The 15,606-nt window shown below is 37.0% G+C and overlaps 1 protein-coding gene across 9 annotated transcripts in view; it reads right to left on the reverse strand.

Annotated features, from left to right (window-relative positions):
• Positions 1 to 15,606, reverse strand: part of ESRRG (estrogen related receptor gamma) — a 382,468-nt gene that overhangs the window by 99,784 nt on the left and 267,078 nt on the right. For all 9 annotated transcript variants that reach the window (XM_042817747.1, XM_042817791.1, XM_042817764.1 and 6 more), the window contains one exon: positions 7,907 to 8,023. In XM_042817747.1, coding sequence (XP_042673681.1) covers positions 7,907 to 8,023 — 117 coding nt within the window. The remainder of the gene's footprint in view (positions 1 to 7,906; positions 8,024 to 15,606) is intronic.

The following is a 15,606-nucleotide window of genomic DNA, read 5'->3' on the forward strand; positions in this document are numbered from 1 at the left end:
TAGGGCTACTCATTTATTGCTTTGGCTGAGTGAACAGGCCAAGAGAGCTCCCAAATCTCTGACCCTTTTGGTGCCAATCCATCCCAAGTAGCAAAAGTCTGCTTCTACATCTGCCATGCAGGCTCTGCTTAGCAGCATCTACACCCCTACATCATTACAGCACTTCAATCCCAGATAATCCTATCTATACATCTTGATGTTTCTACTAGCATTTTACACATTGAAAAGTCCTACAGAGCAGATGTGAGTGAAGAAAGAAATACAAAAAGGGGTTGGCTCCAAAGCAGAATTACAGAGATATACACATGTATCACTGCTAATGTACCTTCTGCTTGGGACACTGAACATTTTCCCCTCAAGAAGGGGATGTACAGGTGTCTGTGCAACAGAAAACAGAAGAGTGAAGAACACATGTAACATTAATGACACACTTTACAATGTGACCCCTTTTTAATACAGAGCAGGACCCATACAGAAGAATTCAAGTACTCTGCAATAAATGCTTGTGCCATGTTGATGTATGTGTTTATGGGTGGCAGAAACCAAGAAGGTAAGGCAGTTATTTGTCTGGGAGCTCATGGGAAAAGACGCCACAGGCACAAACCTACATCCCTCAGACTCAGCTCTGCTTTATCACTTATAATGCTGTCACTGTACTTCCAGTGCATAAGTAAATGTTCACAGGAACTAAGTTCACCAAATATCTAAATGGAATAATTTCTAGGAAATTAGAACAATACTGCTTTCTTATTTTAGGTTCAAAAGAAGATACGACAAATGGGGATATTCAGTTATTCAGCAATCTTCGATGTGCTAATTATATTTTCTCATCCTAAAATTATTAATTTTATGGTATTCTAATTGAAGTGGATATTTGAATCTACTCTTTCTAACTCTGAGGAAGTAAAAGGTAAGATACATGCTCTAAGAAAAATAACACAGACTTCAGTTCTTTCAAAGTCTTTTATACTCATTATCTTTAATAACAGAACAGTAACTAACCATAGGTCAAATGTATTCTTGGCATACACCCGACCCTTGAAAACAACTGCAGTCACCAGGACTGGTGATGGTGATGGGATTAGAAATTAGAACCAAGCCTATCATCTCACTCCAAGTAACCTGCAGATGACTGGGCCAGCAATTGCTTTGACCAGAGGTCTGCCTAGGCTAGCCTCCAGAAATGTACATTCATAAACCTATGGGATGCCAAGAAATGTAGGCAGTCCTCAGACAGAAACAAACCCTATTGCTTTCTATATATTAATTTATACCACCTCTTATAGAAATGAAGCATTTGTATGAAAGAACAACAACAACAACAACACCCTGCATCCATTAAAGAGAGAAATCTGTCCATAAAACTTGTGTCCAGTGAATTACTGGAACTTGTTTCTTTCATTTCCAATGAAATCAGGGGACCGAAAGTGCCCTGCATCTGACTCTAAGCCCTACAGGAACAACACCGTACCATGAGCACCACGAGAACTTCTTGCAGGCTGACAGCTGCTCCATATCAGAGATATTTCAATGTGATTTCCAAACCCAGAAAGAACATGCCCATTTCCAATATTTGCTTTTCCTTGAGTAATTTTTTCAAGGATGAACAGAAATGCTAGCTGCTTGAGCTTGTTACAAACACTAGCTTTCAGTTGAATAGTTCGTCCTTCCTCATCAGTTACAGAGAGTAGATAGTCAAGAGCCATGTTTTAAGACAGACAAATTGGGCTGTCAGTTCTAATGTCTGAACTGGGCTATCAGGCCATATTTTGGTTAGGAGGAAAGAAGCCTTCTTATGAGCACCAACAACACTTAGAGATTAGTTTCTATTGCTTCCAAGGGGATTTAACAGATCCTAGTACATATTAAAACCAGGCATAAGTTGAATGAAAGAAAGAAAAGGAAAGAAAAGGGGAAGAGGCAAAAGAAGAGAGGGTGAATAAAGAGGAAAAGAAGAAAAAGAGGGGAAGAAGAGGAAAGAAAGGAGGAGGAGGAAAGCAAATGTGTGAAGGAAGGAAGAGTGAGAAAGACTTCCAAAAATACCTGTAGTAGAATCCAAACTCCCCCATAACTCATGGAAACACAGAAAAAGGTTGATATGAAGAAGAGATTTCAAGAAAAGGCACACTGTGTTATCTCACAATGTGATAACACAGGAGCTTTGTTTAATATCCTACATTAATGAAGGAGCTCCTTAAGTGTAATATTACAATCGAGAGCAAAAGAAATATCACTGAGGTCAACACAGTTCTACTAAATGTCATCCTGTACAGAAATATTTTCTTTGAATACCATTAATGCTTTGTCTTTCCCTTTGTTCTAATTTCTGAAGGCAGCAGTAACTAAAACTTCCTCCACAATAATTTCTGCTTTCTTATTCACAGTCTAATGGTATTAGACTTGTGACAGAAATTTACCCTGGCAATGTCTTATATACAGGTCTTTTCAAAGGAGATGTTGTTAGCAGGAATTCTATTAAGCAGGCTTTTTTACAAGCCTCAAAACATAGGTGATAACACATTTTTAGTTACAAAGAGGATTTCTCAGTTTTACTCATCATTTTTAGAGAGAAGCCATTAATCTCTTTCTGTGCATATCATGCACCTCTTCCTATAAGAGTAAACTCAAACTGTCTATTCTCCCTACTGTATCAGATCCATTTCCATAGATTGTCAAAACCAGAAAGGATCAATGTGATAATTTAATCTGATCTGCTGCTTAACACAAGCAAAATACAGCCATACAGCTATATTTGCATAATAATAATTTATGCTTGAAAATACCTGCGCCCCTCCAAAAAATATAGCCTTGTACTTGAACTAATGAAATCTTAATCTGAAGTCAGCATTGCCAGATGACAACATTGGAGAGTTTCTATCCATTTTTGGAGGGGGAATGCTAACAGACTAGCAACACTACAGGTATACTCTGATTTCCTCATAGCATAGATTGCTAAACTGGAACAGCCACCAGCTTCATTTCTACTAAGTAGGGATTTGACCTCCCATTTTTAATAAGTGGACTAATTAAGCTAGACTTCTACCATCATGTCTATTCTAACAAGTTGCAAAGTAGCTGATGGCCATCTTTATCAGCTAAAATAAACGTTTTCCATAAGGAAAACAGAAGCACATTTATGTGAATCAAAACAAACTTTTGCTATTTCACTCTGGTATGATACATTCTTTCCAAATAAAACTGAATTTGTTTCTTTATGTATCACTCACTCACAAGCTACACTTTCTGTAATAACAAGCAATGAACATCAATTGCCTCAAAGCAAACAAACAAACAAACAAAAAACCTACAAAAAATCTGAAAACATCCAGACATCAAAGATAAAGGAGGTGTTTCAATATCAACAGTGCTTTAAAAAGTATAAACTATTACTGTCCAGTAAGAGCTATGACTGGACACATCTTTTTTCCAGTAATCGAACTGCGTTAGTGCTGCCCAATGGGTTTCCCTCTTAACTATAATCCTGAATGCAGCTACAGTACAGGAACAGATAAAACTGAGGCTGTGGTTTTGTCTCCGTGGAGAAAACTGAAACATATGCAATAACTTCTTGTGAAAATAGCTCTAAGAATACTGTACCTGAAATAAAGAGTAATTTTATTTTGGAATAATTACTCCAGTGGAATTATTTTAGGTGGGTAGCTATTATAACACTGCAATGTGATAAATGTGGAATAGCATTTTCCAACACAGACACATTCTGGTAAGCCAATCATGCAGATTGAATTAAAAGGCATAAAGAGCTAATGGGAAACAGAAAGTAGAATTCAAGCAGACTTATGAACAATTAAACAAACAAATAAATGTCAGATGTCTGCCCACGATTTCATTCCAACTAGCTTTATAAAAAGGAAAATAGCTAAATCATCTATCCCTACACATGAACACAGATTTAATTCTACCACCTGAAGGCAACAGGTGGCTTCTGAAGTGTCTGAAAGGCCAAATTTAAAAGACTGATTACTAAACAACAGTACTGAAAACTATAGAATGGCTTAAAGCACTGATTTTTTAAAAAGGGAAAATTCCCTTCCCCACCTCCTTTTTCAGCAATTATATTATTACTTAGAGACAACTCCAGGGATACATTTTAAATGTTCTTGCCTAAACTACACAAGTATCTTTATGCTGTTTCCTCCGCTATGGGAAATCCTAGGCAACGTATCAAAACATAAGCATATCAAAGAAACTGTATTTAAGAACAACTGTGATCCTTGACAATTTTATCTTTCATACTACTGAAATGAAATTAAAAACAGAAAGAGTTTAGAATTTCTTCCTTGAGTAAAGTGCATTCTTTACCTAGGAAAACAAAAGAAATCACGACACATTTTTATTTGTCATGTTCTTAAAACCTTGTTAGTATCTATGGAATGCTTCAGTATAAAGCATAATGCATACTTAAAAATCTCAGTCCATCTAGACTTATGTTTTCAAGTGAGAGCCCGTAAGTTACGACAGAATGAACTGCTCCCTCTCAATCCACCTGTGGAATTGTCCTTGTACCACTCAACAGGAGCAGAAACCATGACTTCCATCCCACCTCAAACCACCACACTACTATGTTTATTTTCCTTTCCTTCTCTAGCTTCTGACCTAAACTGTTGGGGATGTTAGTTCTTCTAAATTAAGAATCTTGATGTAGGTGTTGCTGGTCACAATTCATCAACATCATCGAGAATGAGAGCAAAAATGCCCAGCTTCACCTGGTTTTACTCATGATGAATAATCTAAGTCCTTACCAATGGCCCCAATGCCCCAAAATTCGAACTAGGTCTCTCACAGAAGAGTGGATGCCGGATGAAAAGTAAGAACATCTTCCCCCAGTAAGTGACTTACCACATAAGTACCACAAGAGAAAGTAACTACAGACATAGTTGCTGTGAGTAAAACGCCTTTCAGACCTTGTCCAAAAATCTAAAACAAAGCTCAGGATCCTTTTCTATGTACTGTGATTTATATAAGGAATTTCATTTGACAATTCACAAAATGACAAATAAATTCTCTCAAAACAAGAAAAGAAGCACAATGTCTGATAATTGTTTCACTTATGACTATACTAAAAACTGCTTATTAGGGAAAATTCCTAGAAAAAATCTCCCCACCAATAGGGTAAGGCTTATGGAGAAGATGCACATTGGCAGACGTGCAGAAGTTCTTGTAAGGAATATGATGCTTCTCTCAAAGCTGCTTAAACTTGATTTTATTTCAGGTCTGAAACTAAATTTTTTTTTAAATAGATTTAGGCTGTCAATTTCCAGGCATGCTGTGCCATCAACATGCAGAGACTGCTGTGACAAACGTGGAGGCTGTAGCAGCAAATTTTATTATAAACTGGTAATTGAATTGAACAGGTTTACATTTGAATAGATTTACTGCCGCATGATCTCTGACATGCAGCATGGGACTGAAATCCTTGTCTATACATAAAGAAACATTTAAGATACCCTGAGCTGAGATAATGCCTGCTGTAAGTCCATAGTAACCAATAAATTTACACCACTTTACACATGAAAAGAAAGAGGTATATCATCTTTCTTTACTTTCTGTTCATAAAGGATGTTTTAAAATCCGAAGTGAAAAAACTAATCCTCAGACATTAGCATACATTTAGAAAAAAGAAAAAGAAAAATCCAACAAAAAAAGACCAATTTGTCTCTCCATCCAACAACAAACCAAATATATTCCAAAAGTTCTACAAGTGTAGCACAAATCAGCACTGTTCCAAAAGTAGAAGTGACCACGAAAGCATACAGGAAAACAAAACCCACTCTCTAGCTCTTTTAAGTTACCATGCTAGATTGTAGGTAAGCATTGTTTGAAAGGAGTATAAGCTAACTCACTCCTAAATACAGAGACCCAGTGATTAAAAATAAGTAGGAATCTCAGCATGTTTTAATAGAAAGACTCACAATAAGAGTGGAAGAACTAAGATTTGTTAGGGAGTTGGGCTAACAAAGGAACACTTCCTTTAAGAGAATTAGTTCATCACTGCAGAAAGATATGTCTGTTTAGGGTGGACCACTTATGTAATGAGTAAGAAAACTATTCCTCAGTTATCATTTATGCAAAAAGTCCAATCACTTGACTCTGAATTCTCTAATTGTTTCAGTTATTAAAATTATGTGCATAGAAGTAGCACTTCTGCGCAGAACTTTGAATAACTGACATAACTACTCATTTGTAGAATAGACACTAACTTTCCTCATGCAGACCCAGAAGCTACACACAAACTAGATTTTCAAGTGTGTGTGTTAAAGGACATGCAATTCTATCCCCAAAATTTAAAAGAAGGCTAAATCGGTTCACCTGTATGGACTCTTAGTGGCACTGTTCTGTTTCCAATCAGGTTGTTCAACATATCTGTATTAGGCTGCTAGTGATACGGGACAACGAACTTACCAAAAAGATGTTAAGCACAGGTCATTTCAAAAGGTGCCATGTTGAAATGCTCCTTTCATTCTACTGTTTATGTAAGCTTCACAGCTTTAAACAGCTACTTAGTTGCCAGCTACATCAGGATTCCTGGCAAATGAGGAACTCACCCACCACCACTGGAAGAAAGGGTCAAATCCTGCCTTTCCTACTGACTCAAAATCCCCATTGAATCAGACAGTTTTGCTCAAGTAAGACTTAGGACAGCAGGATTTGGCTCAAAGGATCCCAGCGTCTGCCAAAGCAGTTGTACAGAACAAGGTTTATTCTTAGTAAGTATAATCCAATAAGAATATGTCTGTAGGTGCGTGATAGACCTAATTTGCCCATCATCTCTCCATTGGTCTATGTTGTTCCTGGATTTTAACCCAACAGATGCATACCTAAACGTTTCAAATTACCATCAAATAATTTGCAAAAATTAGCCATCTATTAAAGCCAACATTTTAAGCATTGACGAAACAAAACTGTAAGGGACTATTTTGAAGTGGTTACTTAGCACAGAGTACTTTCCAATGAAGACAATATTTAGAGAGCATTATATTGACTTTATTTTAAAAGGCTATGGAGCTCAGAAGTATGAAATGTATTCTGCTATTCCTTCTTGGTAGTAACAATGCACCATGATAATAACACGTACAATATATGCACATTAAAAATGTTTTTGCAAATACATTAATATAATGCATGGCAGGCAACCGAGATTTTAGGAATTATCTTATTCTATAAAACAAATTAATTAGGTTCCAAGTAGGATAGCACAGCTTCTTGGAAACATTTTCATACATTTATCTGTTAGTAAATATCTTCAAAACGTAACTGAAGAATTAAGCACCAATGCATACTTACACTGAGGGCAGGGGTTTTCATATGCTTAAAAAAAAAAAAGAGGGGTGGATTCTCCTCTTCTGTATGCCGGCATTTGCTGCAGTGCAGTTACAACAACTTCTGCAGATATGCTCAAGATTTATGTATGTTTAATTGAGAGATAACCCTTTCACTTGTCATGATGTCATTAAGAATAAGTAGAAGTGGGGAGAAGAGGGCACAGTGTATAGTTCTGCTGTATTTGGGAGAGACTAACAGAAGGTAAAAATAATAATAATAATAATGAAAGAAATAAATCTTTGAAAAGTCACAATGTAAAAGTTTTAAGAAAAATGAGAGAATGTCTCCTGATGATTATTCTAATAGTTATCTACTGAAAGAAAGTGAATGCTGTGGCACATTTTCTGTATTTCAGCTAAGAATAAATGTTCCAGAGAAGATGCATTCCATGTAGATATACCACAATTCCTTAGCTGACATTTAAGACTGTCAGGAAGAGCAAGTATACTTGAAAATTGCCTTTACAATAACCGATCAGAACTCTCACCTATCTCTTCTTTCCTGACTGCTCTACAGTTGTTGAATGCGTTTGCAGAGAGATAGGTATTGACTTGATCAGTCTTACCTTCTTTCAGCATGCCAACTTTTAGACACTTCATGAAGCGGCAGGCTTGGCAGGACTTGCGTCTGCGCTTTGTGATTTCACATTCGTTTGTTGCTGGGCAGCTGTATTCTATGTTACCTGTGATAGAAAGCCCAGAGAAAAAGAGGTATTCAGAATAAACGAACAGCCAACAGAGCAGATATAAGTGTAATTACACCACTGCTGTACATAAAGTATATACATGTACATACATGAAGAATAAACAACTGTACAAAAAGAAAATATCTTTTAAGTAAAAAGAAACCAAGTTAGACAACAAAATATTTTAATTTAGACAGCTGTATGTTAAAGACAATAATAATTTAAAAAAAAATCTTGAGTTCATATCTAGATCCATGCACAGTCTCAAGCAAAATCCTTCACGTCGGTTACTCCTGCTGGTGGGATGTATCAAGCCAAACATACAAAGCATGAGCACTCTTCATTTCCTGTTATTTGCAGATGTCATCAGCCTTTCTTTGGATAGAATACCAGAAGATGACTGTTACGTTTTATTTCAAAAAGATCTGGAAGAAATTTTGTAGGACTTCACTCTTCTCCAAGAACTGCATCGTATCAGACAGGACTTGGCTGCGCTGCTATCGCTGCCCACTGCTATCGCTGCCCAGCACATCCCACCACTGGTGCATCAGATCTCCTTGCCTGGAAACACTCCTATCTGTCTGCACTTCACATGAAGTTCTTCTATTGAGAGGTATCAGAAACAGGATCATCCTCAGATGATTAGAACAGCAAAAACTACAGGAGATGCTTGCCTCTGTTTCTCCCAACCCTCCCTCCGTAAGACCAAGCACAAGCTAGATTCTTAAAGATGAGGCCTCTGTGGCAAAGCACTGATGCAAGTTTTTTTTATTATTACTAATACATAGCAGTAATCCTCGAAAATAAGAAGTCTGAAAATTAATGGGAAGGCCATGCATAAATCATTTTCTTTATACCGTTTTCAAATCATGTCTTCGGGAATCCAAGTCCAAATTAGGAAGCATCTATTCTCTTTTGTCCTGGTACCGCTGCATTCTATAAAAGCTTAGCTCAGCTTATTCTTCTGCCTAGCCATGCACCCTATTGCTCATGACTACATTCAGTATGACAGACTTTGTAGCAGTCAGAAGTTTTATCACGAAACTGACTTTTAAATAAAGTGTCTTCCCCATCAGCCTGTCACATCTTGCTTTCAAGGTATTTCTTTACTTTCTAACCCTTTCCCCCTGTGATTAAGTGCATTAGTATCTTAATGAAAATGCATTCTGTTTATTGCCCTCTTGGGAAGCAGGAGGTCATCACACCAAATGCATAAATTGTCATCAGAGACAGTCCGAGCATAATTGCAATTTTGCTGCTCCGTGTTTGCTGCACTCAGGGTCCATTGAAGTCCCCTGAAACATGTGCAGGTTCTAATAATTAGCATAGAGTCTGCCTGGGACCACAGCATTGATGAAATATTTCAGAGTTAATCACACTTTGTAAACACTGATTTATATTGACTACCTTTCTCCAGACTGATGTCTCCTCATTAAATATCACATTAGTGGATTGCAGGATTGTACAAAGACTCAAATGCTCAGCAACTGCTACTTCAACAGGAAGTAATACTTAAACCACTTACATCTACTGAAAATTGGTTAAGTATTTATGATAACGGAGGTCTGCACAGTAAGTTCTGCCAACAAAACCAACGTATTTTGCAGGTTTTATTTCTCCTAAACATGCTGCATGGCTGAAGCAGCAACGTTGGCAAGTAAAATGGATCTTGGCATGGCTGAATACAAACAGCTCTCACTGACAAAACTTAAAACTTCAGTTTAGCATTCTTCCCCTTCTTCAACTCCTGAGAAGACAGACATTTGAGAAACTGAAGGATACGGTGAATAGGAAATTTGGTGGAATGGCTCCTGCAGACCTGCCTTCTCAAATGCATTAACAAAACTAGAAAAATAATACTTCTAGAAGCATGAGTAGGATCAGATAGTAACGTCTTCTAAAAAAAAAAAAAAGAAAAAAAAGAAAAAAAAAGAAAGAAAATACATTAACTTCTCATGCTCTAGTGAGACATTATCAGTAAGGCACAACCACTATGCATGGAGATCTTCAAAGCATTTCACAGATTTTATCTAGTTATAATAGATAACTTAGTAATACCATAGTAATGTATGTACTACTATCCCCAATTACAAAAAAAAAAAAAAAAACGTGCAATCAGATGTGTTTCACACAAGATCAAAGACTATCTTTGCACAAGGTCAACAATTACTGTGATCAAAATCCAGACAGATTATAACACAGCATGGCAAGTACAGAGGCAAGCAGAACATTCCCTAGGACAAAAGTCCAGGAGCTGATATCAAAAAGCAATACTGAAAACCAGAAAAATTTTGGAAGATTGCATATTTTCCTATGCAAACTCTTCTAATCCATACCTGCAATTTCAGCCTTACTCAAAACTCTGCAAACCACAGCAATCAATGGTCTATAGCATGATGAATCTTTTACTATCAAATTCAGGCTGCTCTACTTAAAAAAAAAAATAATATATATATATATATATTTTTTTTTTTTTTACAGCAGACGGTACATCCTCATTTCTGATGTTAGAAAACAAACCTGGAAGATGCTGGAAAGAGTTCCTCCAATGAACTCAGAGGAGATACAGTAACCAGACTTATAGCTGCAACAACTATTCAATCTTATCAACAGGACCATCTTATCTGGTCCTCCTAGTATTTCTGATTTTCAAAATAAGGCTAGAGTGCAATGAGAGTTCAAGGAAATTAAAATTGTGTTACCAATTCACATATGAATGCAGAATTTTATCAACTATCAGCACAGACAGACTTTGACTTTCCCTACTTCTGTTAGTGAGATTTTCTTACTTGAAAAAAAAAAAATAAAATAAAATAAAAAAATTTGGGAATTTTTAATAGATATATATGTTAAAATATGAGGACTGCTCTGAAAGTAAGATCACCTATTTTATCATGTTGGCTCATGACGTTAAAAGCAGTAAGGTGGTATGGCATTAGAGGCTGAACCTTCCCACCAATATCCCATTACATGCTGTTGCCATGTGACAGATGGCAGCATTGGGGCAGTCTGACAGAATGGTGTCTGACATGGAAGTGCATATGAAGCAAAGGTGTGCTGCTAAATTCCTCCATGTGGAAAAAATAGCAACCACTGACATTCATCAATGCTTGCTGAACATTTATGCGGGCCAAACAGTGGCTGTGAGCACACAGAGGTGTTGGATGATGAGCACCAACAGTAGTGACAGCGAGGTGAAAGACACGCCACGTTCTGGGCAGTCATACAGATTTTTACAAACATGCAGGCTTTTGTTCATTGCTGGCAAAAATGCACAAGTAATGGCAGTGACTATGCTGACAAAGTGTTCTGCAGCTGAGAATTTGCTCTATCAAAGTGTTATTGTGCTGTTTCTATGGAAATAAATAGGAGGCATTACTTTCAGAGTGACCTATATGTTTGATACTAGAAATATGTTTTAACTCCAAAGTTTTAGTGGATCTACTTTTATAAAAATAAATTTACTTGGCCATCAATGCCCTCCTAATTACTTATTTTCTTCCATACAATATAATAAACAGAAATTATTCAAGCATTTGGCAATCTGTACAACCCAGGAGGATTCAGAAGGAAGTTCTGCCATTTACTTGCTCAGTGCATGGTGCTAGAGGCTGAAACTGAGCAGCTAATAAGAATACAAGTTTGACCAGTTCTGTCACTAGCTGGAAAGGTTGTCACGTTAAACAATGAATGAGATCAACATGGCAGTTTGGAGTCTTTAAAGCAGGCTGACAAGAGTGATAGAGCAATTTATAATATCTCCTGGCTGGTTTTCAGGAAGGACTGGGCGCTGATTACTTATTTCAGAGTCTTCTGCACAATTAGTTTGCAGGCAATATAATTTTCTCACTTACTGCTTAATAGAATCTTGCAGCTTGCTGACTGATAGAATAACAGCGGATAAGTAAAACTCCTGCCTGAAGTGCCAGAAGATAATTTGTATATTCCTTTCAGTAGCATAATGGACTTCTACAGTCTGGCAGCTAAAGGGCTGAGTAATGCAAATTAGGATGACGTTTGAAAACAAAAATATATGTCAAATCTTCACTCCCCAAACACACTGCCCTTCATCATAAAAATATAAAAGGATTTATGCTGAAGACCCTCTCCTCTACTCATTCACTGATGGGTATTTCAAATTTTTTTCCTTTTCTGCTGATTTTTTAAATATTATCATCTCTGCCACAAGACGAGAAAGTATTTCCAGCACCCTAAGCCTTCCAAAAACAACTAACTCACTAAAAATAATGCCATTTCATCTTTAGGCAGCAAGTTAGCTGCTAAAACTTAATGCTGCATAACCCGCTCACTATTTTCAGATGCTTCAAACTGTAAGATCTTTGCAGACAGCTCAAGGATAAGTTGGCCAACACACCGTATTTTCCCCATGAGGTTCGGAGGTTATCTGGATGAGACATGGAGTCATAGTAAAACTTCACTGAAACAAGGACACACTTGATGGCTTTATGAGCCAGGCAACCAACTGGACTTAGCCAAAAGAATCAAGGCTCTTCTAACTATTGCTTGTGTAGAAGAGACTGTGACATGGGTCAGCAGACTGGGGGCCTCACAGTAAAAGGAGGAGTTAAAGCCAGGACAAAGGCCAAGCCACCAAAAGCAGAGACCTCATACCTTGGCCTCTCTCCCAAATGAAGTTCTTGTCATCAGCAGTTACAAATGAGGGATCTCACAGATACCTGACCACAGAGCTGGCTGTAGGAACTGGCTGCCATCTGTGGGATAGGCAAAAACAAAGTTCTCTCTTCCAGAAATACTGACAAGAATAGAAGATGAAGACACCAAAATCTTAGCAGCTTTATTTCCCTTTTCACGCTGTGACTTTTGACATTTAACGCTAAAGACGCAAACAGATTGATATGAACTATTGGAATGTGCCCACAAAATCTCTAGAATAAAAGAGGTGAGGAATGATGAGATACAGGTTGTAAAAAGATATAGATTGAAAATTTGTCTTCTAGCTATTCCTGAGCACTTAAAAACAGTAGAAGGAATGGTGACATTATCAGTATTGAAATCTGTACTGTATGGAAATGCATATCCAGAAGAAAAAAAAGAAAAAAATAAGGGTATGGGGGAACTAATTATTCATTCTATGCAATAAATTCCTTGATATAAACTACTCATAGAGGTGGATTTCACTATCTATTTATATCCAATAATGACTCATTTATCACCCAATCTCTCTCTTAGAAATCCTGCAATCGAGTACCTATTTTTAAAAGCATTATATTTAAAAATCAAGTGTTATCAGTGGCTCACCTGCACAACGGGATTTAAGTTTTTTCTGCACTAAAGTTTACCCTCCACACCAACATATTGCTCTATTTTCCTGGGTTCATGCCTTTCGTGAACTGACAAATGTGAAAACTTAGCAGTGATTACGGCAACAGGCGTTCTGGGAATTAATAAAATTCTTGCAATGAGACAGAAGAAGCCAACACAGACTGAATAATGCTGTGTTAGGTGATGCTCTGATAAGTAATCCAATCAGAAGAGAAGACATTCAGAGAAACTGAGAAAGAGCAGGTGGTGATAGAACTAAAGAATGACAGGCTGACTTACAAGGAGAGGAAAAAGCCCCAAAAGGACTCAAAAACACATTTGCTGTTTGCACGTCTTAGCAAAGATCAACTGTGGAAAATAAAAATAATTTCTTCCAGGTCAATCTTTCAGTTCTTCTAGACTGTGGTCTTTACTTTGGAGTCAAAACTCAACTGAATTTCATTATGACTACTTCAGAAAAGGGGTGAGACTGAAATGAGGTTGGATCTGAACCTAACCAAACCTAGTTTGGGCTGACAAACCCTTAAATGGATTCATGTGATACTGTAGATAGCTCAAGAAATTATAAATCTATGAATTCTATTACATGGTATCTGTGGCTGATGAAGCCTGAAGATGACTGTATTCTCTACTTTTCAACCAGACGACTTCAGGAACAATTTCACATACGCACAGTGTCAGAATATTCAAAAATTCAGTTCTCAAATGTATTTCCATTCAAAAACTCAATAAATAAATTTTAAAAATTAATATGGTAGGGCCATATATGATGGATTATGCTCATGCTTCTAGTGCTTGTGCTGCCTCTTCTGTTAAAATAAGAAACTCAGGAAAAGCAGCCACTTTTTTAATTGTTCTACACTGTAAGTTACTACTTGACAAAGGGATTCTGACAACTTAACATTACTATATTTTAATTTAAACAACTATCTTTCAATTGTGTTGCTTAAAGCAAGCCACTATAATATGCTTCTGAATTATAATCTATTCAGAACTTCTAAATTGTATTTTCATCATGTTCTCTTGTATTCTTAAAAAGCAATGTGAACAGAGATTGTAAATGAAAACATAAAAGCGATGCTGGTTTGTCTGAACGCATGATATTATTGCATTAGCTGCTTGTTTTAGGTTTTCCAACATTATAAAAAACACCATATTTTTCACTATGCCACTGATACTAGTAGGGTTTGAATGCCACTTGTAAGGGTTCAAGTACCTCTGAATTCCAGTGGAGTCAAGAGGAATCAAGGCCATTTAGATCCTCTCAAGGGAAGATCAACAGCATGAGACCTAGGTACTCCACCTTTTTACAGAACTGACTCCCTGTCACCCGGAAATCTCTGAAGGGTTGTCCAAGTAAGAAAGACTGAACCACTTGCCTTCAGCTCCTACTGATATTCTTTCTCGGCCAATTCTGATATATTCTTCCAAGATAGCGTGGATAATTGCCTTTTTTTTTTTTTTTTTTTTTTTTAATGAACACATAGAATATCTCATTTTCTAAAGTTTCTGAAACTAAATTACTTTCACAGCAGTTTAAAAAAAATCATTTCCAGAAACATTAAAATAAATCATTACAATAAATCACTCACTAGTTGAGAACTCACGTGCTTTTAGCTTCAGTCTGGGATGAGCTTCATTGTTGGGCTGGGGCTTTCAGAAGTTTGTTCATAACAAATAGAGAGCCATGGCAATGATACATAGCACCAAATCAGTATTGTTTTAAACCCTCTCTCTCTTTTTGAGTATTTCTGATATATTTGAAAAAGCCATGCACAAATAAGGAACCTCAATCTTATTCCCTAATATAAATGTGCGTAACATACAACGCTGCAAGGAAACTAGAGACAGTAAAAGGGATAGGACCATCTGCATCCTTCTGAATGTCTCTCTGGTTCTCAGATTTCGGTGTGATTATTTTTTATTGTCTCATCTTGTTTGGCTGCTATAGCTACAGTGACATTACAACAGAATGAAAGACGTGGTGGAAGTGATTGCTCAGAATTGGTTGGCCCACAGGCATGGAGAAATATGGCAAAAGGGAAGATACCTATCATTACCATTAAAATATTCTCTGAAGTAAGTGCTGATGCACACGCTAACTTACGTAAGAAAGGTGAATGATTTAATCAGGTAATGGATTCAGATAACATTTGGTGTTAAGCTCATTGGAGAGCTGCCATCTTGCCACAAAGTCCACAGACCTTTGCACCAAGATGTAAGCTTCCACCCTATTTTTCTATAAAAATCGAATCTTAGCTACCAGTAAACATGTT

This window comes from Centrocercus urophasianus, unplaced genomic scaffold (assembly GCF_019232065.1).
Source record: "Centrocercus urophasianus isolate 14NV4802_14NV808 unplaced genomic scaffold, USGS_Curo_1.0 seq_10, whole genome shotgun sequence".
Lineage (NCBI taxonomy): Eukaryota > Metazoa > Chordata > Aves > Galliformes > Phasianidae > Centrocercus > Centrocercus urophasianus.